The sequence below is a fragment of the Muntiacus reevesi genome, chromosome 10 (assembly GCF_963930625.1).
Source record: "Muntiacus reevesi chromosome 10, mMunRee1.1, whole genome shotgun sequence".
Classification (NCBI taxonomy): domain Eukaryota; kingdom Metazoa; phylum Chordata; class Mammalia; order Artiodactyla; family Cervidae; genus Muntiacus; species Muntiacus reevesi.
The window spans coordinates 77,225,941-77,253,536 of NC_089258.1; the positions used below are offsets into that span (position 1 = coordinate 77,225,941).

At 50.7% G+C, this 27,596-nt stretch overlaps 1 protein-coding gene across 4 annotated transcripts in view; it reads right to left on the reverse strand.

The window, feature by feature from the left end:
• Window positions 1–27,596, reverse strand: part of ANK1 (ankyrin 1) — a 122,648-nt gene that overhangs the window by 12,453 nt on the left and 82,599 nt on the right. For 3 of the 4 annotated variants that reach the window (XM_065947488.1, XM_065947486.1, XM_065947487.1), the window contains exons 35-40: window positions 26,323–26,401; window positions 26,014–26,088; window positions 22,720–22,851; window positions 20,857–21,003; window positions 4,321–4,879; window positions 1,258–1,495 (exon numbers count right to left, since the gene is read on the reverse strand). In XM_065947488.1, the coding sequence (XP_065803560.1) occupies window positions 1,258–1,495; window positions 4,321–4,879; window positions 20,857–21,003; window positions 22,720–22,851; window positions 26,014–26,088; window positions 26,323–26,401 (1,230 nt within the window). The remainder of the gene's footprint in view (window positions 1–1,257; window positions 1,496–4,320; window positions 4,880–20,856; window positions 21,004–22,719; window positions 22,852–26,013; window positions 26,089–26,322; window positions 26,402–27,596) is intronic. The other variant, XM_065947489.1, reaches the window with a different exon arrangement.

Genomic DNA, 27,596 nt, shown 5'->3' on the forward strand with positions numbered 1-27,596 from the left:
AAATAAATAAATAAAATTATTACAAAAAAAAAAAGATGTCATGATCATAAGGGGCTTCTCAAGTGGCACTAATGGTGAAGAACCCGCCTGCCAATGCAGGAGAGGTAAGAGGGGAGGGACGGATCCCTGGGTCGGGAAGATCCCCTGGAGGGGAGCATGGCAGCCCGCTCCAGTGTTCTTGCCTGGAGAGTCCCCATGGACAGAGGAGCCTGGGGGGCTGCCATCCATGGGGTTGAAAAGAGTCAGACATGAGTGAAGCGACTGAGCATGCACGCAAGATCATAAGACACCTGGGATTAGTTTCAAGACAACGTCAGGGGGAAGTGTGTGTGCGCTTGAAGGTGATAGGCTATCCTATCTGGTTTTGTATCTATTTGTAATTTTTCCAAATACAAAAAGGTTTCAAAAAATACATTGAAACAGATGTCCATGGAAATGGGGAGTCAAGACAAAAGGGAATAAATAAATTAAGTTGGGGGACTGAAGGGAGGGTCAAACCAGAGCCTGTGCGGGCGTTGCCCCCCCGTCCCAGCCTGTCCCCACAGGGGTCCACCCGTGTGGGCACAGAGACCCCAGGGAACCCTGGCGGCAATCCTTTCTCTACCTCTTTTACACAAGGGAACCCAGAGGCCTGGAGGAGAGTAGCTGGTCCTTGGCCCCAAAGACAAGGTAAGACCCACGTCAGCCCAGCGGCCAGGCCTCTGGGTTCTAAGCCCTTCTTCCTAAAACATGATGGATAAAGAAAACAAACAAAACCAGCTCTCCAAAGACCCTGATGCCGGGAAAGATGGAAGGCAAAAGGAGAAGGGGGCAACAGAGGATGAGGTGGTTGGATGGCATCACCGACTCAATGGATATGAGTTTGAGCAAGCTCTGGGAGACAGTGAAGGACAGGGAAGCCTGGCGTGCTGCAGTGTGTGGGGTCGCAAAGAGTCGGACACGACTTAGCGGCTGAACAACAGCTACAAGGCCCCCCTCTGATCCTGTGACCACCTTGGGCATATGAAGGGCAGCCGGCGGTGGGGAGTGGGAAGGGGGCACCATAGGTGTGCTTGGGCGTCTCTGGACCCCCATCAAGGAGAGCCCCTCCCTGCCCTCAGAAGGGTCATGGAGGCCGACAGGTGGGCAGACAGAAAGAGGAGCCACCACCCCAACCTTGAAAGACAGAAACCACTCCCGGCAGGGATCTGACGCCAGGGGCCCTGGTCCTCCAAGTGGAGTGTCAGGGAGGCCCTGCCCCAAGGCGCCCGCCTTTACCTGGAGGGAGAAGGTGCTGCCAGCCTCCTGCGTCCACTCTTGGGGGCCGGGTGGTCTCTGCTCCCTGCCAGCCTCGGACAGCTCAGCTGCAGGCCCTGGGCCCTCCTCGAGCTCCGGAGAGCTGCTGACCGTTCTCTGGAATGAGCGTGGGCCAAGCAGGGCCTCCTCCAGCCAGGAGCCATGTGCGGCCTCTTGCAGGTAGGAGACGATGGAGCCTTCCGCATCCCAGTCGTGCACCCTGCCCCCGGGAAGAGCCCGAGGACACCGGTCACCCCCAGCCTCCACTCTCAGGGGTCCTCCCCATCTGGAGCCTGCCCTGCCCTCTGGAGGCTGGGAAGGCGTGACCCATCACACAGCATCTGCCCCGTTCAGACAGACGCGGACATAAGTGCGGCTGGGCCCTGTCCTCTGAGTGGACAGCTCTGCTCCTGAGGCCCCATGATGATCCGGTCATCGGGGGTCCCCCCACCCGCGTCCAGTTCCCCCCCACATTGCTCCCACACCAGAGTCCTCATGCCGGGGCTCAGCTGGTCAGATGACCCCCCCGCCCCCCCGAAGCAGGACCTTCCACGGCCTCGGGGACACATGCGCCTGCTCCTCCCTCCCTCGCTGGCTGTTCCTTCTCAGTGTCCTTCATGTCTCCTCCTAACTTCCCCCGGCGTCTGACCCTGGAAGGGCCCAGGCTCAGTTCTCAGACCTCTCTCTCTCTGTCTATCCCCACTTCCCAGATGAGGTCATTCAGCCCGTGGCTTTAAGCCCACTGGCGGGTCCCTGGTAGCTCTTCCCGGAGCTGCAGGCCTGTGTGCCCAACGGCCTCCTTGACACCTGTCCTGATGGGCATCTCGGGGGCTCAAGTCCTCACCGAGGGGCTCCTCTCCAGGCCCGTTCCAGCCGTCTCCCCACCCTGCAGTAGACAGCACCCTGGGTCCTTCAGGTGTCAGCTCAAGGATACCCATGTCCTCTTGGACACCCCTCTTTCTCTCAATCGCTACATCTTATTTGCCAGCAAATCCTTGGGATTCAACTTGCAAAAATACATCCCGAGCACGACCACTCCTGGCCAACCATCTGGGTCCACGTCACCATGGACTCTTTCCTGCAGCTCGTCTTCCTGCCTCTACCCCTGGCCGTGTCCAGCTATGGCCACATCACCTTGGATCTCTGCTCAAAACCCTCTGACGATTCTCCATCCTACCCAGGAAGCACCACAGTCCTTCTACGACCCCAAGGCCTGCTGTGTCGGGCCCCACCACCTCCCTGATCACCCTGCTCTGGGCGCAGCCAGCTCCTCGCTATCTCTGGAATGTGGTGGGCATGCTCTGCTCTGAGGCCTTTGCACCAACAGGGCCCCTGAGGGCACCTCCGCTCAGATGCTCACAGGGCTCGTCACCTGAATTCCTTGACATCTTTCTTCCAAGTCACTCTCAGGCATCCCTGGCCGCCTTCTCTATAATTCCAATCACCCCCTTTTCCTCTTTTTTTCTTCTTTTTCTTTCCTGCTTTATTTTTTCTCTTCAGCACTTAGCACTGACAAACATTTCTTTTTCAAAATTAGTTTCCATTCCATTTATCTGTTTATTGTCAGCTTCCTCCCTAGAACAGGGGTTCCCCCACCTCTGGGATCCCAGTGCCCGATGATCTGAGGTGGAGCTGATGTAATCATAATAGAAATAAAGGGCTCAATAAATGCAATGCCCTTGAATCATCCCCAAACCATCCCTCCCCAACCCTGTTCATGGAAAAACAGTCTTCCACGAAATCAGTCCTTGGTGCCAAAAAAGGTTGGTGACCGCTGCACAAGAACATACATGTCTTGTGGGTGGCGACTGTCTTTTTGCTCAAGGCCACATCCCTGGCTTGGAGGCATTTGCACAGGGGCCGGGCACACAGCTGGCCTCAATACACTGTCGCGTGAATGAATGAAATCCATCTGTCCCCACGGGAGGGCTGGCCCAGGTCACAGAGCCCGCGGGTCATGTTCTGAGGCTTGGCCGCCAGGCCCCTGGTCCCTGACTAGGGATGCTGCTGTCACAGTGGGGCAGTGGCCAGCACACACGGGCATCCAATCCATGCTTCTTGAGCAAAGGGCCACTGCAGATGCTTGGGAGGCCAAATTTCACCTTGGATCCTCACCGCTCAGCCTGCCCAATTCTCCTCACGAATCAAAGGGTTCATCTGGGGCACTGAATGATTCCCGGTTATCCTGTCTCCTAAATGGCTTTGGGCCTCGGCCACGCCTTTCCTGGGCCAGCCCCAGAGGCCACAGTGATACCTGTCACTCATCTGTCTGTCTCGCTCTCACCCCAAGACCCCTCTGCACTTAGCTCAAGCGCCAGCGTGTGGCGGGCTGTCCATGGCATGGATGTGGCCTGGACACTCCGTGTCCACCGAGGCGCACGAGGCCCTTCCGCCTGCACTGCCAGCCTGGCCGGGTCCCAGGCCTTCTTACGGCAGGAAGCGTGGCCAGGAGCTACCCAGGAGAGGAACCATCTTCAACGACTGAAGCTCTGTCCCGCCCAGATGAGCCCAATTGGCCTCACTCCTCCGAAGAGGTGTAACTAGAAAGGGCAGCCTTATCAGCTCCGTCACATGCAGGCCCTGTGACTGCCCACCCACTCGCCTGGGCCCTGGAGCTTCCAGGCTTCCAATTATGGTTTGCTTTCAATCATTGACATAGAGCAGCGACCGGGGCCCAGGGCCTCCAGCTCTGCTGTACTGCCAGGGCTGTGGCTTGTCCCAGCCTGACAATCGCTCTCCCCATCCCAACACCCCCAGCCTCTCTCCTGGGGGCTGCACAAAATTTGGGGGTGGGGGTGGGGAAGGACTGACCTTTGCAGACGCAGCTCCACTCTTTATCACAACACAGCGGCCTGCGTGCCAGCTGGGAGGCACAGGGCGAGCTGGCACCTTACTAAATTATTTCCTCCAGGGCGTTTCGCACACAAGGTTTGGGGGGCAGCAGCATATAAAAGTTTCCCCTTACTCACTGCTAGGCACAGGACCCCCCTGGAAGCCCGGGATGGCAAAAGGCACCCCGCCCAGCAGCCCAGCCCTTGCCCTTACCTGTCCTCGCTCGAGTCCGTCGCCCAACTCACGGTGGGGGTTTCTGAGATGCGGGCGTGTACCCTCTGCTGGCCTGAAACAAGAGACACTTCACGCTCTGAGTCCTGCCCTGCACCTGTCGAGTCCTCCTGCCTCTCATGACCTGGCAGCTTCTCTTCTGACCTCTGACCTTCCTCCTGGTCAAGCAAATCGATAAGGCCATTTGTGGCATCTGAATCCACCGTGTCGTCCTCCACGAGGTCCAGAGAGCCCAGCGTGGGGCCCCGGGGTCCCTCGGAGAGCGCCCCCTCCAGCTTCCACTCGTGCCCGGTGGCGTCCGAGTCCTCGGCCTTGCTGCACTCCAGAGAGGAGTCCTCAGCAGTGACCAGCGAGGGCGTGAGGCCCGCGGACCACACCTGCATGTCAGACATCTCCAGCAGGGCGTCATGCTCCGTGCCCGCCAAGGGGATGGCGTCTAGGACGGCCACCTCGTTCCAGTACTGGTCCGCGCGCAGCGGAGAGGGGAGCGCGTAGTGCAGGGAGGCGGGGGACAGCAGCTCGTCCTGCAGCGACGAGTAACCTGGATGGGCAGACAGAGGACGACGTGCTCCAGCGGCGCCCTCCGTCACACGCGCGCACGTGCAGGGCCACTCACGCGCGCGCACGGGCTCGGCCACGATCGGGCATGCGCATTCCGGGGCGGGGCTGCCCAAGCCTTGCGGCTGCTGCCCAGGCACGCGGGCCAGAGGACAAGGCTCTGGGGCGCGGGGCGCGGGGCGCGGGGCAAGCCGGGGGTGGGAGCTGGATGCCAAGAGGATGGAACGCTTGCTCTTCCGAGTCCAGAGCAGGGATCAAGATGCCTTGATCCAAAGGCTTGTGCCAGAGCCTTCCGACAGCCGCGCGGAAGGAGGGGCTGCTCTCTCGTTGCACCCACGTCCCCTGGGCACAGCTCTCGGGGGAAGGGGCTCTGTTAGGGAGGCATCTCCAAGGGAGGGGGCAACCCCAGAACCATTGTGGGTGACTGCGCCCTGGCTGGGGGAGGGGAGTCTGGCGTGTACAGAGAGCATCTGCAGACCTCGGCGCGGTGGTCAAACGGGAAACCCCAAGGAGGTTGAAGATACGTCTGCAAGCAGCGGCGTATGGATTCTAGGAACTGGGAAGGGTCTAAAGTGGCATCGGGGGGTGGGGGTGGGGTCCTTCGGGGTTAACAGCGGGAGGCCGGGTTAGAGGGCCCAGGAGGTCCCAGGCACATCGCCGCTCCCTTGGAAGCCTGCCTGCTCCGGCCAGGTCAGCCGTGAGCCAGTAGACGTGGCTGCCTGGTCCCACGCCTGGTCCCTGGGGACGCGCCGGGACCCCGACCTCTGACAGTTTCCTGGTTGGGTCTGGTGTGCAGACTTGAGGAGGAAACTGAGGGGGCGGCAGATGTGAGTGTGAGATCGGTGTGTGTGTTAGGAGCCTCAGCCCTCCTCTAACTGCGGTGAGGGAGGGGATCGCTGCCCTCCCTTTGGAGCCGGTGCTGATCCACCGGCAGGAGAAAGGCTAGGAGCCAAGATTCTCCACTGGGTCCAGCTAGTCTGGGGCCCCCAGGAGCATGCGTGTGCCCACAACCTCTGAAGATCCGGCAGAGCCCAAAGGGACCTGCGGCATGGGTGCGGCTGCCCTGCAGGGCCCCCAGCGGCCCTTCCCAGGAGCCCAGAGAGGCCCCTAACCTAGTGTCCACACTCTCCATCCCGCCGCTCCTCCCGCACTTCTACTGCTCCACTGCATGCAGGCTTCCGGTCCCTCTCCTGGGCAGACCGGCCCACCTCGAGTCCAGCTGGGCCTCAGCTCCTGCCCTCCAGCTGCCAGACTTCTGACAGAGCTCACTGTCCTCATCCACTCACTTCTCCCACCAACACACACTGAGGTCTGCTTCCATGGCAGGTACCGTACGTGCCAAAGGGTTGGGGACAATAAACATACAGGCAGACACACACGCACGCGTGCACACACACGCATAGAACATAGGTTCTCTTCGTCCTCTTTCTTTCATGACGTTTTCCCAACGACTCCAGCTCACCTAGATCCTCCATCTCTGAACCTGCCCCACAATCCCCCCGGGCTGGTTCCCGGGACTGTCCACCCTGCGGACAAGGAGTCTGTCCCAGGGCGGAGCCTTCAGATACGGGAGGGACTCGGGAGCCAGGATGGACGACCTCGCCAGTAAGTCATGAAATGGCAACGACGAATAAGGACAGGTGTGTAACGTGGCAGGCAACCGAGCTACGTGCTTGACTCTGGTAATCTCCCACGGGAGCCTTCCTCCTGTCTGATCTACAAGACTCCTACACATCTACATGGTTTTGCGTTCCCAAATTAGGAGAAGGAGGAAGAAACCATGATGTCTGGGGTGGTATGGGCTGGTGGGAGGGCTGTGTGGTGACAGGGACCAAGGGAGACCCCCAGCTCTGGCCAAACTGGGAGGGACAAAGCGGAGCGTGGGGGACAGGCGTGTGTCGGAGCCTCCCATGATAGTGACACCAAGTCATCACATGTGAGATTATGACCGAACTGGGAAACCAGGGCCATGGCCTTCCAACCCTCCACAGAAATCTTTGCGGGTAGAGGTGAGCAGGCTGTTTAAGAATCATGTAATTAGTTTTCTTCTTGTTATTATTCTTGAAAGCATCATTCCATTATTACCATTACTGAATGAGTTCTCTCTCATGAAAATGTATCCCGCTTGTGGATTGACAAATTTTATTTGTCACAACATTACTCCCACCTTATAAATGAGGAAACGAGAGATTCAGCAACTTGCTGGATGGACACGGAGTGGTTCTAAATTTCGCCAATACAGTATTTTAAAGATAGCTTCATGGAGGTACAGTTGGCACATGATAAATGCACATTATATATATAATTTATTTGGCTGTGCTGGGTCTTCGTTGCTGTGAAGCCTCTTCTCTAGTTGTGGCGATGGGGATTGCTCTCTAGTTACGGTGCGAGGGCTTCTCATTGTGCTGGCTTCTCTTCTTGTGGAGCACGGGCTTCAGGGTGTGCAGGCTTCGGCAGCTGAGGTATGTGGGCTCGGGAATTGCAGCTCCCAGGCTGTAGAGCAAAGGCTCAGTAGCTACGGCACACGGGCGCAGCTGCTCTGCGGCAAGTGGGATCTTCCTGGACCAGGGATTGAACCCGTGTCCCCTAGGTTGGCAGATGGACTCTTTATCACTCCGTGAGCCATGGAGGAAGCCCTAAATGCATGCATTTAAAGTAGATAATCTGATAATTTCGGACACAGGGAAACACCCATGAAACAAACCATCAGCACAGTGACGAGGGGGCCATTCATCACCCCTGAAAGGTTTCCTCAGGCTTCGTTGCAGTCCTTCCTTCCGCCACCCTGCTCCCAGGTAACCACTAATCTGCTTCCTGTCACTGTACATTAGTTTCACTTGCCAGAATTTTATCTAAATGGAGCAATACAGTGTGGAATCTTTGTGTCTTTTTTTTTTTTTTACTCAACTTAATTTCATCCACGTTGTTGCATGTATTGACAATTCATCCATTGTTTTTTGCTGAATGGCTAGGTCACACTGTAGGGATATCTTTAAATTTTAAAGAAACAACCAAAGTTTTTTGCAAAGTGACAGTCCCATTTACATTCCCACCAGCAGTGCACGGAGGTCCCAGGTTCTCCATATCCTCCTTGACACTTGATATGCTCAGTCTTTTTCACTCTAGCTCTTCTTACAGATGTGCAGTGTACCTCCTTATATCAATAGTTTTAATTTGCATTTCCCTGATGACTAATGATGCTGAGCATCTTTTTGTGTGCTTCTTCACCATCTGTCTATCTTCTTGGTTAAGTTAAAATCTTCTGCTCATCCTAAAGCTTGGGTTGCTATTGAGTTTTGAGAGTTCTTTGTATATTGTGGATACAAGTCCTATATCAGATGATTATTTGCCAATACTTTCTCCCAATCAGTAGCTTGTTTTTTTTTTCCTTTTTTTTTCTTTCATTTTTTGTAGTGCATTTTGAAGGCCAGAAGTTTTTGATGAAGTCCAACTTGTTGATTTGTTCTTTTGCTTTTTGGTATCGCATATAAGAGATCTTTGCCTTATCCAATCTAAGGTGTTTTTTTTCTTATGTTTTAATCAAGAAGTCTTATAGTTTCAGGTTTTACATTTAATCTATGATCCACTTTGATTTAATTTTTGTATATGATGTAAGGTATGAATCAAAGTTTATTTCTGCATATAAATATCCAATTGTTCCTGCACGATATGTGGCAACAATGATCCACTGAATTGTCTTTGCACCTTTGCTGAATATCAGTTGTTCCTGTATGTGTCGTTCTATGTCTGGACTCACTGACTTATCTATCTTTATGGCAATACCACATTGCATTGGTCACTGTAGCTTTGTAATAAATCTTCTTGTTCAGTCACCAAGTCAAGTCTAACTCTCATGACTCCATGGACTACACCCCCAGGCTTCTGTGTCCATGGGATTTTTCAAGCAAGAATCCTGGAGTAGGTTGCCATCTCTTGAAGTCAGTGTAAATCCTTCAACTTTGTCCTTTTTCAAAGTTGTTTTGGATGTTCTAGGTCTTTTCCTAGATAAATTAGAGATACCAAGGGAACATTTCATGCAAAGATGGGTTCAATAAAGGACAGAAATGGTATGGACCTAACAGAAGCAGAAGATATTAAGAAGAGGTGGCAACAATAAACAGAAGAACTGTACAAAAAAGATCTTCACGACCCAGATAATCACGATGGTGTGATCACTCACCTAGAGTCAGACATCCTGGAATGTGAAGTCAAGTGGGCCTTAGGAAGCGTCACTAGAAACAAAGCTAGTGGAGGTGATGGAATTCCAGTTGAGCTATTTCAAATCCTAAAAGATGATGCTGTGAAAGTGCTGCACTCATAATGCCAGCAAATTTGGAAAACTCAGCAGTGGCCACAGGACTGGAAAAGATCAGTTTTCATTCCAATCCCTAAGAAAGACAATCCCAAAGAATGCTCAAACTACCGCACAATTGCACTCAACTCACATGCTAGTAAAGTAATGCTCAAAATCCTCCAAGCCTGGCTTCAGCAATACGTGAACCGTGAACTTCCAGATGTTCAAGTTGGTTTTAGAAAAGGCAGAGGAACCAGAGATCAAATTGCCAACATCCGCTGGATCATTGAAAAAGCAAGAGAGTTCCAGAAAAACATCTATTTCTGCTTTATTGACTATGCCAAAGCCTTTGACTGTGTGGATCACAATTAACTGTGGAAAATTCTGAAAGAGATGGGAATACCACACCACCTGACCTGCCTCTTGAGGAAGCTATATTCAGGTCAGGAAGCAATAGTTAGAACTGGACATGGAACAACAGACTGGTTCCAAATAGGAAAAGGAGTACGTCAAGGCTGTATATTGTCACCCTGCTTATTTAACTTACACACAGAGTACATCATAAGAAACGTTGGGCTGGAAGAAGCACAAGCTGGAATTAAGATTGCTGGGAGAAATATCATTAACCTCAGCTATGCAGATGACACCACCCTTATGGCAGAAAGTGAAGAGGAGCTAAAAAACCTCTTGATGAAAGTGAAAGAGAAGAGTGAAAAAGTTGGCTTAAAGCTCAACATTCAGAAAACTAAGATCATGCCCTCTGGTTCCATCACCTCATGGCAAATAGATGGGGAAACAATGGAAACAGTGTCAGATTTTATTTTGGGGGGGTTCCAAAATCACTGCAGATGGTGATTGCAGCCATGAAATTAAAAGACGCTTACTCCTTGTAAGGAAAGTTATGACCAACCTGGTTAGCATATTAAAAAGCAGAGACATTACTTTGCCAACAAAGGTCCGTCTGGTCAAGGCTATGGTTTTTCCAGTGGTCACGTATGGATGTGAGAGTTGGAGTGTGAAGAAAGCTGAGCGCTGAAAAACTGATGCTTTTAAACTGTGGTGTTGGAGAAGACTCTTGAGAGTCCCTTGGACTGCAAGGAGATCCAACCAGCCCATCCTAAAGAAGATCAGTTCTGGGTATTCATTGGAAGGACTGATGCTGAAGCTGAAACTCCAATACTTTGGCCACCTCATGTGAAGAGTTGACTCATTGGAAAAGACTGATGCTGGGAAGGATTGGGGGCAGGAGGAGAAGGGGATGACAGAGGATCAGATGGCTGAATGGCATCACCGACTCGATGGGCATGAGTTTGAGTAAACTCCGGGAGTTGGTGAGGGACAGGGAGGCCTGGCGTGCTGCGATTCATGGGGTCACAAAGAGTTGGACACAATTGAGCAACTGAACTGAACTGAACTGAGGTCTTTTCCATATAAATTTTAGAACAACTTTGTCACTTTTCACAAAAAAGCCTACTGGGATTTTGATTGGGCTGCATCATATATTTAGATCATTTCAGGGAGAACTAACAACAGTATTGAGTCTTCTGACCCATGACACAGTGTATCTCTCCGTTTATTTGTTGTGGCTCAGCTGCTGAGTCATATCCGACTCTTTGCGACTCCATGGACTGCAGCACACCAGGCTGCTCTGTCCTCCACTATCTCCCGGAGTTTGCTCAGGTCTTTAATTTCTCTCAGCAATGTTTTGTAGTTTTCAGTGTATATCTTTCACGTCTTTTATCAGATTCACCTCCAAGTATTTCTCTTTTTTCAATGCTACTGTAAAGGCTATTCTTTTTTCAATTTCAGTTGGTACTTTTCCACTGCTGGTATATAGAATTCAATTGATTTTCTTATATACTGCAATTGTATCCTGCAACTTTACCAAACTCATTTGTTAGATTCCATCGGATTTTTATATATATCATGTTGTCTGTGAACAAGGACAGTTTACTTCTTCCTCTCCAATCTAGCTGCCTTTTATTTCTCTTACTTGCCTTATTGTACCAGTGGCACCTCAAGGACAGTCCTGAACAGAAGCAGGGGTAGTGGGACTTCCCTAGTGGTCCAGTGGCTAAGACACCGTGCTCCCAGTGCAGGGGGCCAGGGTTCCATTCCTGGTCAGGGAACAAGATATCGCATGCTGCAACTACGAGATCCCACACACTGCAAGGAAGACTGAAGACCTGAGTGTCCTAAGACCAGGTGCAGCCAAACAAATATTAAAAAAAAAAAAAGCAGCAGCAGGAGAAGAAGACATGATTGTCTTGTTACTGAATGTGGGAGGAAAGCACTCAGCCTTTCATCATCAAGTGTAATGTTAGCTCCCCGTTTTTTTGTAGATGCCTTTAGGTATCTGCTCCAGTAAATTGCTATTCTTCATATTCACCGATCAGACTGTCTGATTTGGAGGATAGTAATTTGCCCTAAGCCCTCACTTCTACAGATTCTAGAAGAGTTACTGATTTTTCAAACTGCTTAGCTTTTTACCTGTTGTCAGCATGCAGTGGTGACATCCACGCTCCTTACATGCAAAACCAGATGCTGATTTATTTTTGAATATTCAACTATTTTGCATTCGTTAGATGAACCCCACTTGATCATGATGCATTGTCCTTTTATTTAGTGTTGGATTTGGATTTGCTAAAATTTAGAGTTTCTGCATAAATGCTCACTCCTTATTGGTCTGTAGTTTTTCTGTAAATGGCATTCTTTCTTTCCTTTTCTTTTTAACGAAAAATGTCAAGTGGCCCTCAGAGAATGAGCTGGGAAATATTACGTCCTTTAAAATTGTCTGAGTGAGCTATTTCTTCCTTAATGCTTGGTAGCATTTGCCAGTGAAGTCATCTAGGCTTGGAGTTTTCTTGGTGGGAATGTTTTCTTTTTTTTTTATTATTTTGTTTTATCGAAGTATAGTTGATTTACAATGTTGTCTTAATCCTCAATGTGCAGCAAAATGATTCAGTTATATATATATTCTTCATATTCTTTGCCATTCTGTTTTATCACAGGATATTGAATATAGTTCCCTGTGCTATACAGTAGGATCTTGTTGCTTATCCATCCTGTATATAATGGGTGGCATTTGCTGATCCCAAACTCCCAATCCATCCTTCCCCCAGCTCCCCTCCCCCTTGGTTCTCTATGTCTGTGAATCTGTTTCTGCTTCATAGATAAGTTCATCTGTGTCATATTTTAGAGTCCACATATAAGTGACATGACATGATAGTTGTCTTTCTCTGTCTGACTTACTTCACTTCGTATGATAATCTCTAGGTCCATCCACATTGCTGCAAGTGGCATTATTTCATTCTTTTTATTGGCTGAATAATATTCCATGGTGTATGTGTACCACATCCTCTTTATCCATTCATTTGTTGACGGACAGGTTCTTTCCATGTCTCGACAACTGTAAACAGTGCTTCAGTGAACATTAGGGTGCATGCATCTTCAAATAATAATTTTGTTTGGATATATACCCAGGACTAGGATTGCAGGATCACATGGCAACTAGTTTTTTGAGAAACCTCCATACTATTTTCCATAGTGGCTGCGCCAACCTACAAATTGGTAGGAATGTTTTAAATTACACATTTGATTTCTTTAATATATCCAGAGTATCTCTTTCTTACTATGTGAGCTTTGATAGCTTGTATTTTCCAATCTCACTTATGCTTTCAAATTTATTGGAATAAAATTGTCATAATATTATCATCCTTTTGCTTCCTATAGAATCGTTACTGATATTACCTCTTATTTTTGATATTGGTCATTCTTTTCTTCTCTTTCATCATCAGTCTGGCTGGATGCTTATCAATTTATTGATCATTTCAAAGAACCAGCTTTTGGTTTTAATGGTTTTCTTTAGTGTTTTCTGTTTTTGGTTTCATCAATTTCTGCTTTGATCTTTATTATCTTCCTTCTGCTTACTTTGGGTTTAATTTGTTCTTTTTAGAATATCTTAAAATATTACAAAGCTGAGGTAACTGACTTGAGAACTTTCCTCTTGTTTAACGTGGATGTTTAGTGCTATAAATTTCTCCCTAATACTGCTTTGCTGGCATCCCATACATTTTGACATCTCATGTTTTCATTTTCATTCGATTCAAAATACTCTCTAATTTCCCTTTTGATCTCTTCTTTGACCCACGGGTTACTTAGAAGTGTATTATTTAGCTCCCAAATGTCTGAGAGTTCCTATGTATCTTTTGGTTATTGTCTTGTAATTTAATTTACTGTGGTCAGAGAATATACTTTGAATGACTTCAAATTCTTTGATATTTATCAAGACTTGCTTTATAGTCAAGAACAATGGTCTCCAACATTCTTGGCACCAGGGGCCAGTTTTGTGGAAGACAATTTTTTTCATAAACCAGGTGCAGGAGATGATTTCAGGATGATTCAAGCGCATTACATTTATTGTGTTTGATTTATTGAGAATCAAATACCACGGTCACTCTGACAGGAGATGGAACCCCGGCAGTGATGCTACTGTTGAGAAGAGCTGTAATTACAGATGAGGCTTCGCTCACTCGCCCACCACTCAGACCTGCTGTTCCTAACAGGTGGATTTTGGCCCAGGGGTCAGGGACCTCTGGTTGAGAATACGGTCTATGTCGGTTTGATCCAGGCGCAATTGAAAAGAGTGTATATTCTTCTTTCATTGGGTGGAATGTTCTATAAATGTCAATCAGGTCAAGGTGAATGACTGTTGTTCAAATCCGTTTGGGTACTCATTTTTCTACTTGTTCTATCAATTAGCAAGATGGGGGTATTGAAATCTCCCACTCTGTGATCCTGCCTATTCCTCACTGTGGTTTTCTCAGATTTTGCTCATGTATTTTAAAGCTATGTTACTGGTGCATCAACATTTAAGATTGTGATGCCCTCTTGGTGAACTACTTATCCTTATGAAAGTATTTTCTTTATCCCTGGTAACATTCTCTGTTCTGAAATCTACGTGTTTGATATTACGACAGTCACTTCAGTTTTCTTTTGATTCGCGTTAGCACAGTTTATCTTCACCCTGTGACTTTTAAGGAGTTCGTGTTTTTATACTTAAAGACATTTCCTGTAGGCAGTATATAGTTGACATTTACCTTTATATCTGCCTTTTGGGTTTTTTTAGATCATTTACAATAATGAGATTATTAATATGGTTAGGTTTAAATCTATCATTTGTTAGTTTCTACTTCTGTCCCATCAGTTTTTCATTCTCTTTTCCCTTTCTTTATGCCTTTTTAAAAAAAAGTAATAATTTTAGTATTTATTTTTGACTGCGCTAGGCCTTCACTGCACAAGTCCTTCTCTAGTTGTGGTGCATGGGCTTCTCAGCACGGCGCCTTCCCTGGTTGCAGAGCACGGGCTCTAGGGTGCTTGGGCTCAGTAGTTGCGGCTTCCCGGCTCCAGAGTACAGCCTCAGGGGTTGTGGCACGCGGGCTTAGTAGCTCCACAGCATGTGGGATCTTCCCGGATCACGCATCAGACCCGTCTCTCCTGCACGGGCAGATGGGTTTTTTACCACTGAGCCACCAGGGAAGCCCTCTTTCTGCCTTCTTTTGGGTTAATTGAAAAACTTCCATTTTATCTCTTTGGATGGCTTATTAGCTACGATTCTTTGAGTATTTTAGTAGTTGCTTTAAGGCTTCTCGCATACGTCATTAAACTATCCCAGTCTGCTTTTAAGTGATATTATAACACTTTGCATATAGTATAAGAACCTTACAATAATATACTTCCATTTTTCTCTCTCAACTTTTTCAACTTTTGTACCATCATTGTAATACATTTTACTTTTATATATGTTATAAACACATTATATTATTTTGAACAGTTATCTTTTAAAAAGATTTAAATAATGAGAAAATTATGTATTATCCTTTTAGCTAACATTTTTGGCACTGTTCATTCCTTCATGTAAATCCATATTTCTTTCTGGTGTGATTTTTCTTTTGGCCTGAAAGACGTTTTATGAAAAAAAAATAAATTGCTTGTAGCAGTCACTTCCTGTTGACGAATTCCTTTTGCTTTTGTATGTCTGGAAAAGTCTTTATTTGCTTTCATTTTGTGGAAGTTATTTTTGCTGGGTATAGAATTGTAGGTTACTTTAGAGATGTTCTACTTTAAAGATATTGCTCTGCGGTCTTACTTCCATTGTTTCCAGTGAGAAATTTGATGTATCCTTACCTTTATCTCCGTATATAATGCATCTTTCCCCCCACCTTTGGCTACTTTAAAAACTTTATCATTGGTTCTGACTAATTTGTTGAAAATGTGCCTTGGTATAGTAGACTTCACATTTCATGTGGTTAACGGAACTTCTTGGATCTGTGTAATTATTGTTTTTGTCAACTTGGAAAATTCTGGACCATTAATTCTTCAAATACTTTTTCAGCCCCTTTCTCTGTTGGAAACTAATTTCACAAATATTAGGTCACTTGAAATTGCCCCATAGCTCACCGATGCTTTTAAAGATTTTTGTTGTTGTTGTTCTTGAGTTTCATTTTGGAGAGTTTCTATTACTATGTGGCCAAGTTCACTTTTCTTCTTTAATGAAATTTAATTCAGTGTATTTTTCAACCTATATCTTATAGTTTCTCTCTAGAGGATTGGTTTGGGTCTTTAAAAAACATCTCCCAAGTTTCTACTTGACTTTTGGAACATCTGAAATAGTTATAACTGTTATACCATTCTTGTCTACTAATTCTAACATCTGCATCAGTTTTTATTGATTGATTTTTCTCCTCATTATGGGTTTTGTTTCCCTGCCTCTTTGAATGTATGTCTGAGAATCTTTAATTGGACTATGTGGATGTCAGACACTGTGACTTTTATCTTGTTGGGTGCTGGATATCTTGTATTCCTGTAACAATTCTTTAGAATCCCTTGGACTGCAAGGACAGCAAGTCAGTCAATCCTAAAGGAAATCAGCCTTGAGTATTCATTGGGAAGACTGTTGTTGAAGCTGAAGCTCCAATATTTTGGCCACTTGATGTGAAGCACTGACTCATTGGAAAAGCCCCTGATGCTGGGAAAGATTGAAGGCAGGAGGAGAAGGGAGGAGCAGAGGATGAAATGGTTAGACAGCATCACTGACTCAATGGACACGAATTTCAGCAAACTCCAGGACATAGTGGAGGACAGAGGAGCCAGTCTGTGGGGTCGTGAAGAGTCAGACATGACTTAGCAGTGAACAACAACAACAAATGATTCTTGAGCTTTGTTCTGTTATGTCATTGAGTTACTTGGAAACAGCTTGATCCTCTTGAGTTTTGCTTTCAAGGTTAATTAGGTGGGAGCATTGATCAATCTAGGGCTAATCATTCGCCATTATTGAGAAGGACCACTCTGTGTTCCCTATGCAACGCCTGTGAACAATCAGTCTGACTGTTGGAAATAGGTGATTAATAAATAATCAACTAAAATTTGTGGGGGACCTTCTGAAGCTCTCCAGAGTGCTGCCTCTGTGCAGCTGTCTCTCTAGGGAATTCTAGCTGCCCTGATCTCCTTGGACTGCCAGCAACTTCTCCCTAACCAGGGGCTCTTCTGGATTTCTCTTCCTTCCATCATGACTTAGAAACTCTTTCAAGGCAATAATACAGGCAATTGTATGGTTCACCTCATTTATTTTCCACGTTTCATATGACCTTTACTGCCTGATTTCAGTGTCTTGAAAACTGCTGTTTCATATAGCTTGTCCATTTTTTGCTTGTTTTAGGCAGGAGGGATATGTTCAGTCCTTGTTGCCTTATCTTAGCCAGAAGTGGACTGCATCTCAGATAGCTCCTCAGATATGGCTGGATAAACATTCTATCACTCCCGGGAATCTCAGTAAGATCTGACTAAGGGTGAGAGAGGGTAATGACTCTGCCAGTCACAGTATGCCTGAGTCTCATTCTTGGTGAGTTTACCACCTTGAAACTTCCTGGGGTTCACATGAATGGAATTTCACCCAAATGAAAGTGTGTCCACAGAGAACCCATGCACACCCTTCCTCAGGACTTCTTTCTGCTTTGTGTTTATGCTGGAGCCCCCCCCCCCTCCGATTGCAGGGTCTGGGGGCTATGCTCCCTGCCCCCTCTGAGTCTCCAGAAGACTCCACTGACCCCCCACCCCCACAAGCATGGATCTGAGGCTGTAGGTGGCCATACTCAGTGGGGATTCCTACTAAGCAGGGGCCATGCTCAGCGAGGACTATCACACGAGGTCTGGGTGGACCGGAGCACAGGAAGGTTGGCCGAGTTCTCTGGTTGAGATCCAGAAGTGCCTGTCTCTGGAGCAGTCTCTCGTGGCCCTACCATTCCTGGGTCACCAGCCCATCCCTCTGTCTAGAGCTGTCCCCTAGGGGTCGCATTTTGGGGAAATCAGGTAATAGGCAACCAAACACACAGCCTTGGGGCAGAGCAATCCAGGAGCACCCACCCCCTGATTCCAGCCCCTCCTTATCTCAGCTGTCACCTAGGGTCTCTGTTAACCCAGACACAACAATGACCCTAATAGTTTGATGTCAGCAGTAGACTCAACAAGGGCTGGACAGACAACCTGACCTCAGACAGAAGCCACACTTCACTAGTTCTGCTAAGAGTTGAGAGAAATGAGACATATTATATTTCCAAGTAGACGTTGCATCCAACCTATGAAAACCAGAGTTGACTGAAGGGGATGTGAGATGTCCATTTTTCCCTTTAATATGAGAAATCTGTTTTATTTTTAGGAACACGATTTTTTGTTTCTTGTTTTTGCTCTATGGGCAATTTTTTTTTTCCTTCACATTTATTCCCAGGGTCTGGGGTAGTTCCCTCCTCTACAGGAGAAGCAAACTGGCCCTTCTGCCCCGGCCAGTCCAGACAAACCCAGCAAGAAGAGCCAGGAAGGAAGGATGAGAGACCTCAGGGTCCTATCTTGCTGAAACCACAGAGCAACCAATCACCGCCCTGAGTGCCCACGGTGGCCGAGGGAGGCTCAGACGAGCAGAGGGCAGGGAAAGCACAAAGGAAGCAAGGGATGCCGCGGCCATCAGCGTGAGGGCCGGGCTGGCCCGGGACGGAAAGTCAGAGGAAGTGCAGGGGGCAGCCGTCTGCCTGCTCTTCCACCTCTGATCCCTCCTGCTCCTCCTCTCCAGGCCAGAAGGGCATGGTCTTCCCGGGACAGGAAGGCAGAAGGCAGGAAAAACACACAGAAGCCAGCTCTGGTGCCCCGAAAGGCCAGGATGGACCAAGCGGACATCTGAGTGTCTGCTCCGGCCTGGCGGGAGCGAGCAGGCAGGGCACACGGCCCGCGTCTGCCGGGACGCCCGCGGGACGAGGGGTTCGGAAGGGCTGGCAGGCGGCAGAGCGGCCAGGAAGCACAGAAGCATTCAGACTGTGTCTGCAATCAAAGCGGGGAGGGCCCCTGGTCCACCCGTCAGATCGCGAGACTCTTCTGCTCCAGACCAGCTATGGCTCTCCATCGCCCTCCTAGTAAAACCAGCGTCCCAGGACGGCCTGGAGGAGCCGGCCTCCCGCGGCCCCTCCGTGCTCGGCGGGCGCCGCAGGCCCACCTGCTCGGGGCCCTGCCCAGGTTGCTGGTCTGGCCACTCTCTCCCCAGTTCACACGCCCACCCCGCCTCTCCCTCCAGCCTCTGTTCACGTGCTACCCACTCCCACCCCACTTTCTAACCCCTCAATCCCACACGCCAACCTTGCTTGCCTCCAACTCTTTCCCCCCATCACCCTGCTAGCACGTTATCTAACTCACTTCCATAAATTTTTGTTTGCCTGTCCCGACAGAAGGCAAGCTCCATGAAGGCAGAGTTTGGGGCTCTGCTCTTTTCGGGGTCTCTTTGAGAACTGACTTATCTGCCTGGCTTAGATCAAACTTCTGGCGGGTGGCAAGTGTTCAAAGAACGTTTGCCAAATGAGCGGCCCAACTGGACTGCCCTTCCACAGTCACGGGGCACAGGGCCCAGGCCCATCGGGGTTAGAATTCTGCTCCGGCTTTAGAGTCTCCAGGGCCAGAAGACACATTCATAAATACTCGGGTACGTAACTGCCCTTAAAAAAAACTTTTTTTACTGTGATACGAACATTTGGCATGGGATCTGTCCTCTTGACAGGATTTTAATTGTTGTAATTGCCTTGTTTATCCTCATATAATTCTATGTGCCCAGTGTCCATAGATTTGGGATACAAACCCCCCAAAACTTGCTGCCTTGCCTTGACTGAACCAACTCTGGGTGTCTGTTAATAAACCCAACCAAGTGACTGGTTACCTTGTTAAAAAAGGGGAAAAAATCTCTTGATTTCCCCCAGCTTGCAGCATTTCTCCGCCACCCTCCCTCCGTCCTTGTGAAAGCGAGTTGGTTGCTTAGCGGTCCCAGTCATGTCCAGCCGGTCCCCCAAGGGGCAGGAAGAAGGCTAGCCTGGGAGCCCTGGACGCTGGGGCTGAGAGCGCGCCTCCTCCCCGGGGACAGCCCGGAGCTTACACACAGGCCCCGAACGGAAGGGCAGCCACCCCCGGGGCAGGCCGGGGTCCTCGGGAAAAGCATCTGGGGAGGCTGAGGGCCCTGAACACTGGCCGCCAGGGTGAGGCAGTGAAGACAGGCCGTGCGGGCAAGAGCAGCCCAGCAATCCAGATAAGGTCAGGGGCAGAAGAGGAAGGCTGCAGGACGCGGTCAGCCGATGGGCCCTGCGCCCGGGGGCGCTGGACGCCAGGTTTTGGGGAGAGAGACCAGTGTGAGGGGTGCGGCGGTCACTGGGGAGGCCCCTGCCCCCTGCCCCCTGATCCCACTCTCTCACAAGCTCGGGCTGCAGGGGCCTGCATGGGGGCACGCACGTGGGGGTGGCCGGGATGGCTGGTGGCCTAAGAGCGGGGGGAAGGTGGGTGGTGAAGCTGGAGGGGTGGGGGGGGGCGTACTCCGCACCCGGAAAGCCGGGCCCCAGAACCAAATTGTTTCTCAAGGCCTGTAAGGAACCTCAGGTCGCTGATCCAACTTGTGGATTTTAAAGCAGAGGCTGATGGCCCAGCAGGTGGAATCAAGAGGAAAGGAAGGGTCCCAGCTCCCACCATACCAGCAGGATGAGGCTCCCCGCCTGCCTCTCTGATTAGAGACGCAGATGAAGGGGAATAGAGGTCTGGGCCCTGCTCCCCACACGGCCCGTCCTCTGCTGCAAGGAAGGTGTCCTAAAGGCCACAGAGGGGGTGCTGGGGGCAAAGGTCAGGCCTCCGTGGAGCGGGGTCACCGGAGGGGGCGGGGCTCCGTGCCAGGCCAAACCGCATAGAAACAAGAGATGGGGAAGGGATGGGGCGAGAAAAAAAGGGAGACAAAAGCAGAAACCGGCTCGAAGGAAAGAGCCCGCTTAGCCCCAGAGAGAGGTAGCCCGAGGGCTCGAGGACACCTCCCCGCTGGTCCCCACCCGACCTGCGCCAGAACCTCGTTCCCACGGACCGGGGTCGCAGGTGGGTCTGCGCAGCGTTGAGGGCGCGGCAAGCAGCGGAGGGGAGCGGAGTGGGGGCGGCGGCCGCCCCTCCCATCCTGCTTCCCCCCGCCCCGCCCCGGGACCCCCATCATCTCTGCTCTCACCACCGCCCATCCAGAGGGAGACTGACCTCCGGCCACCGGGCGAGAAGGTTCCAGGGAGGGTCAGGCGGCGGCTCGGCCCGCCCGCCCACGTCCGGGGGACACTCACCATTCATCTGGGAGGGGGACGACGAGTAGTCCCGGTCGGCGGGCCGGCGGTCGGGCTTGAGGCTGCGGCCCTGCCTGCCGGAGCCCTCCAGCATGTTCACGATCTCGCCGCGGTCGATGTTCCGCAGGGCGGCGTACAGGTTCTCCACTGCGGGCAGAGAGGAGGAAGAGGGCGCTCGCGGGCCGCTACGCATCGCGGGCCACGTGGGCCGCCTGCGCGGCTCTGAACTCTGGAGTGTGGGTGTGTGGGTGTGTTTGTGGGTGGGTGGATGGGGGGAATTGCAGGCCCCCCCTTTTCTAAAAGTCCAAACAAACTACCTCGAGGAGAAGTCAGGCAGACCTGGAGATGATGCAGTTTCCGTCCAGACTGTGCAATAAAGCCAATAAGAAGGAGAAACCAAATTTTTTGATTTCCAGGGGCTTCCCTGGTGGCTCAGATGGTAAAGAATCTGCCCGCAGTGCAGGAGACCCGGGTTCGATTCCTGGGTCGGGAAGATCCCCTGGAAAAGGGAATGGCAACCCACTCCAGTATTCTTGACAGGAGGATTCCATGGGGGGAGGGGCCTGGAGGGCTTCAGTCTGTGGGGTCCCAAAGAGTCAGACACGACTGGGCAACTGATACACAGTGCATATGAAAGTTACATTACACTACATTCGAGTCTATTAGGTGTGCAATAGCACTGTGTCTAGGAAAAAAACAAGGTACATATCTTAGAGTTATTTTATGGCTAAAAAATGCAAACTCTCCTCTAAGCCTTCATTGAGTCTTCACAGTCACATAAGGACCCTGATCACAGATCAGCAGGACAAAGGCAGTCATCATGAGAAAATGTGAAACGCTGAGAGAATTCCCCAAACGTGACAGACACCAAGTGAGCAGATGCTGCTGGAAATTGGCACCAACAGATCTGATGAATTTGGGAGGGAAATGCAGTATCTTTGAAGCACAGTAAAGTGAGGGAGGCCTGTGTTTTGTCATCCTTTAACAGATCTTTTCCAAACCCTAGCAGTGGGGAATTTCAAGGCATGGAAAGACTGCTTCTTTCTCTTTTTTTGTAACCCAAAAGCAATACTGGGGCTTCCCTGGTGGCTCAGCAGTAGAGAGTCCACCTGCCAATGCAGGAAACATTGAGTCAGGAAGATCCCCTGGAGAAGGGAATGGTAACCCACTCCAGTATTCTTGCCTGGGAAGGCCCACGGACAGAGGAGCCAGGCGGGCTACGGTCCATGCGGTTGCAGAGAGTTGGACACAACTTAGCGACTAAACAGCAAAACAATAACAGGAGGAATACTCCAAGAAAATAAGAGGGAGAAGAATTGGACTCTGTTCTTCAGAAATCTTTGGTCCTTGCCAGTTGATTTGAGATGCAAATGTAAACACTCAATTTCCTCTTAGAGTTTTGTGTTCGGGAATGTGGTTGAGAAGGAGCTGAAAAGAGAGTCACATCTTCCCCTCCAGGTTGAAGAAAATTCTGGGAGAACAAGAACTACATCTGGCTGGGCTCTGTCCCGTCCTGAGGGGACAGTCCTCGTTTGAGAAATTCAACCAAGAGGCACACACCCCATACAGATGCGGTCTTTTTGGGGTCCTGGTGCAATCGCAAACATCCTGAGAATGGGGAGAGGTCATTGCCAAGGTTCTGATGTGCCCTCCTGGCAGGACTGCCCAGAAGACCAGGGACCCTCAGAGGTGTGTGCATGCGTGTGTGTGCACTTGTGTATGTGTGTGTGAGAGACAGAATGTGCAGAAGAGATTGGTTCCAAAGGTCAACAGCACCCTGAGAGGGGCGAACTGCTTGGTGAGCTCCTGGCATAGGCTTTGGGGAGAGAAGGGTCCCAGCTGCGCCCCCGCCCCGGTACTGACTCTTGGCGTCTTGGCCTTCACGGGTGACCCAGAGGTTCAGCAAGGCCACGCTCTGCTCCAGCAAGGAGTTGGGGTTCTCCACACGGATCCTGTTGATGTCGTCCACGCTGAACTGCAGCTCCCGGGCCAGCTCTACACGCAAGGAACCAAGAGCAGGGTGAGACCAGCTGGAGCCAACCCCGAGCCCACGTGTGGAGCAGGGCGCCCCGAGGGGTACCCCGAGAGGCACCCCGAGACAGAGAAAAGTCCCCTGTGGACTTAGAGCCTTCTTCCCAAGGATGCCTAGTGTAAGGTGACACCTGCCCCGTGGTATCCCCAGGAAATGCGCCAGGAGGAGGCGTGATCACAGGAGGGTAATAAGGACTGACTGAATGAATGAACGCTCTTGCTGTCATCACTTGGAATACAGATGATGAGGCTGAGCCCCATAAGGTCGCAGGATCCACTGGGGTCCAGGGGGAGGGTGAGCAGCAGATGCCCTCGGCACTAACAGTGCGGCAAACGCCGCCGCCCTTCCCTCGGGAAGCAGTCATAATGGAAACGCATCTGTGTATTTGTGTTTCTTCAGGGAAAGGTGCTGTTTACATTTAAAATGGGAATACAAGTCCCCATCTAGATGCAAGGCACCATCGCAGAACGCGAGCGCTTCCTCTCCCGCTGTCTTCACAGCTGTTTCTTGCAGGTGCTTTAGATGAGAGCACAGTCTGAGTCTCATTTCAGGGATGAGGAAGACCAGCGTGGAAAGTGATGGTGAGAACCAGAATGTGAGTGTGCCACACACACCACACACACACCACATACACACACACCACATACACACACACCACATACACACACACCACATACACATTCACATACCACATACACAGCACACCATGTACACACACCACACACACACACCACATACACACACACCACATACACAGCACACCATGTACACACACCACATACACACACACCACATACACACACACCACATACACATTCACACACCACATACACAACACACCATGTACACACACCACATACACACCACATACACACACACCACATACACACACACCACATACACACACACCACATACACATTCACACACCACATACACAGCACACCATGTACACACACCACACACACACACCACATACACACACACCACATACACAGCACACCATGTACACACACCACATACACAACACACCACATACACAACACACCACATACACAACACACCATGTACACACACCACATACACACCACACCACGAACACACAACACACACACCACATACACAACAGACCACATACACACACACCACATACACACACACACCACATACACACACACCACATACACACACACCACATACACATTCACATACCACATACACAGCACACCATGTACACACACCACACACACACCACATACACACACACCACATACACAACACACCACATACACAACACACCATGTACACACACCACATACACAACACACCACGAACACACAACACACACACCACATACACAACACTCCACATACACAGACACCACATACACATTCACACACCACATACACAACACACCATGTACACACACCACATACACAACACACCACGAACACACAACACACACACCACATACACAACACACCACATACACACACACCACATACACACACACCACATACACACACACCACATACACATTCACATACCACATGCACAGCACACCATGTACACACACCACACACACACACCACATACACACACACCACATACACATTCACATACCACATACACAGCACACCATGTACACACACCACACACACACACCACATACACACACACCACATACACAGCACACCACATACACAACACACACAACACAACACATACACACACCACATACACAACACTCCACATACACACACACTACATACACATTCACACACCACATACACAGCACACCATGTACACACACCACATACACAACACACCACGAACACACAACACACACAACACATACACAACACACCACATACACACACACCACATACACACACACCACATACACATTCACATACCACATACACAGCACACCATGTACACACACCACATACACACCACACACACACACACACACCACATACACAACACACCACATACACAACACACCATGTACACACACCACATACACACCACACCACGAACACACAACACACACACCACATACACAACACACCACATACACACACACCACATACACACACACACCACATACACACATACCACATACACACACACCACATACACACACACCACATACACATTCACATACCACATGCACAACACACCATGTACACACACCACATACACACCACACACACACACACCACATACACAACACTCCACATACACAACACTCCACGTAACACAACGCATACACACAACACATACATAACACACCACACAGACAACACACCATGTACACACAACACACCACACACACCATATACACATCACATACACACAACACACATATGCACGTACCACAAACACACACACCACATACACACTCACAAACCAGACACACATAATACGTACACAACACACACCACATACACCACACACCACATACACAACACTCCACGCATACACACCACATACACACTCACAAGCCAGACACACACAGCATGTACACAACACACCACATACACAACACACACACTCACGACATACACAACACACACACACAAACATCCACACTCACAAAACCAAGAAGCGGCAGCAAATTGCTTTTGCCCGTGTCTTCCCTCTTTTCCCTCAACAAAGCCAGCCTGCAGGACAGATGACGCGTGTGGTGTAGGGAGCGGTGTAGGCAGTCAGGACACGCATTTTGTGTTTGCTTGTGTGTCCTTGGTTTGCTGGCCTTTTCAGGGCTCTATCAGTAACTCGCTGCACAACCAAAGTCACCCTTGCTAGTGGGATCTCAGCCTCCCCATCTGTAAAATGGGCAGACTGGATCCACCCTAAGGTCTCCTGTAATGTCAGAAGTTGAGTTTCTCAAGAGGAAAACTAGAGAGAAGTGGGGGAGGGAGGGAGCCCGCCTCCCCTGGTACCCAAAGGCGTTGCCTGGGCAACAGCACCATCAGAGACAACCCCGGATCAGATGCACGGTGGATGGTGGGCAGAGGCTTAGAAGCGCTGACAGCGCTGCCCTTCAGAGGGAAGGCGGTGTGTGTGTGGAGGCGGGGCGGACAGGCACCCTGCTCTCTCGCCCCGGTCCCTGACTCACCCGCCCAGCTGAGGCCCAGCTGATCGGATATGAGCGTCATCTTCATGTCGGCCCGCTCTGTGCCGCCGGGGAAACCTGGGGAAAGCGCATTCTGTTTAGCAGCCTTGGCAGGGCACAGAGCCGCCTGCATGGGCGGGGGCCTACAGAGCGCTCAGGTCACGCTCCGCGTCCCCCGACTGGCGGCTGAGCCCGAGAGGGTCGGTGCAGACCCCCGCCGAGGGCTGAGCCGATGGTGTCCGCTGGGGGGCTCCGGCGACACGACCTCCCTCGCCGCCCCCGGGAAGGGAGTGAGCGCAGGGAGGTGTGTACCCGTTGCGGACTCGCTGAGAAGGCTGTATCTCAGGGCCAGCGGCGTCAGCGTCCTCCTCCGCTCGTCGGCTCCGCTGCCCTGCAGGAGAGAGACCAGCAGGGGGCGCTGTGGGCGCGGGGAGGACGCCCTGGCGACGGGCAGCCCCAGGACGCGCAGGCTGTGTATGGGGCGGGGGCGGCGAGAGGGAGTCGATGAGGTCCACGTGCTTCATGTCTAGTGATAATAATAAGCTCGTGCGTGCGTGCTAAGTCGCTCAGTCGTGTCCGCCTCTTAGCGACCCCATGGACTGTAGCCCACCAGGCTCCTCTGTCCATGGCATCCTCCAGGCAAGAATGCTAGAGTGGGTTGCTGTGCCCTCGTTCAGGGGGTCTTCCCGACTCAGCGATGGAACCAGCGTCTTCTGACTTGCAGGCGGCTTCTTTACCACTGAGCCGCCAAGCTCACGCAGCCCTAGTCACATGCCAGGCCCTGCCTGGTGGTCAGCGCTGCCTGAGGCAGGTACCATCATTCTTCCCAAGTCACCAGCCCAGAGGCTGGAACAACCCACCCAAGGCCGCTCAGACAGTAATCGGTGGAGCTGGGGTTTGCATTCTTAAAAAAAAAACAAACAAACGAGCTTTTCTTTCTGAATTCCTTTCTCAAAAGACCTGTGCCCAAGCCTTAGAATGCTGGCGCTGTGGCAAAGCAGCAGGGTGCTTGTTCAAGGCTTCGGGAGCCCCTCTGGTGCAAAAGAAGTCGGCTCCCCCTCGTCCTTAGTCAGGAAAAAAATACCAGCCTCGACGTTTGGACGTGGCCTCACTTGTCTAGTTGGGCATGAAAGGCTGATGATAAAAACACCAGGAGTCACCAACACAACGGAGGCGGTCCCTCCATCCCTGGGCAGCCTGGTGCTCCCTGGCTGGTGACACTCGGTCCTCACGCCTCCGCTGAGCTCAGAGCCCCGGGTAAGCGCCGGGCTGAGACACCAGGCTTCCCTCCTCTGGGGAGGCCTGGCCCCTGACCAAGTTCAGGAGAAAGAGGCTCCGAAGAAGCCCTGCTGTGACTGGGACACCTTCAGCCACCAGCCATCCGGTTCTCAGGCCTCGCCTTCCAACCTCCCGGAGGGGGCGTCCTGGGGAGCTCGGGGCCTTGGGGTGAACACGGGTGTCACCCTTGCACCCTGACGTTTGCTCCTGAGCTTTGCAGGAAGGACTGGGCCACAGCCTGTGTCAGAGGAGAGCCCAGGGCCTTTCTCCACCCTGGGGGGTGGGGAGGGGGGGCGCGTCTTGGGCCG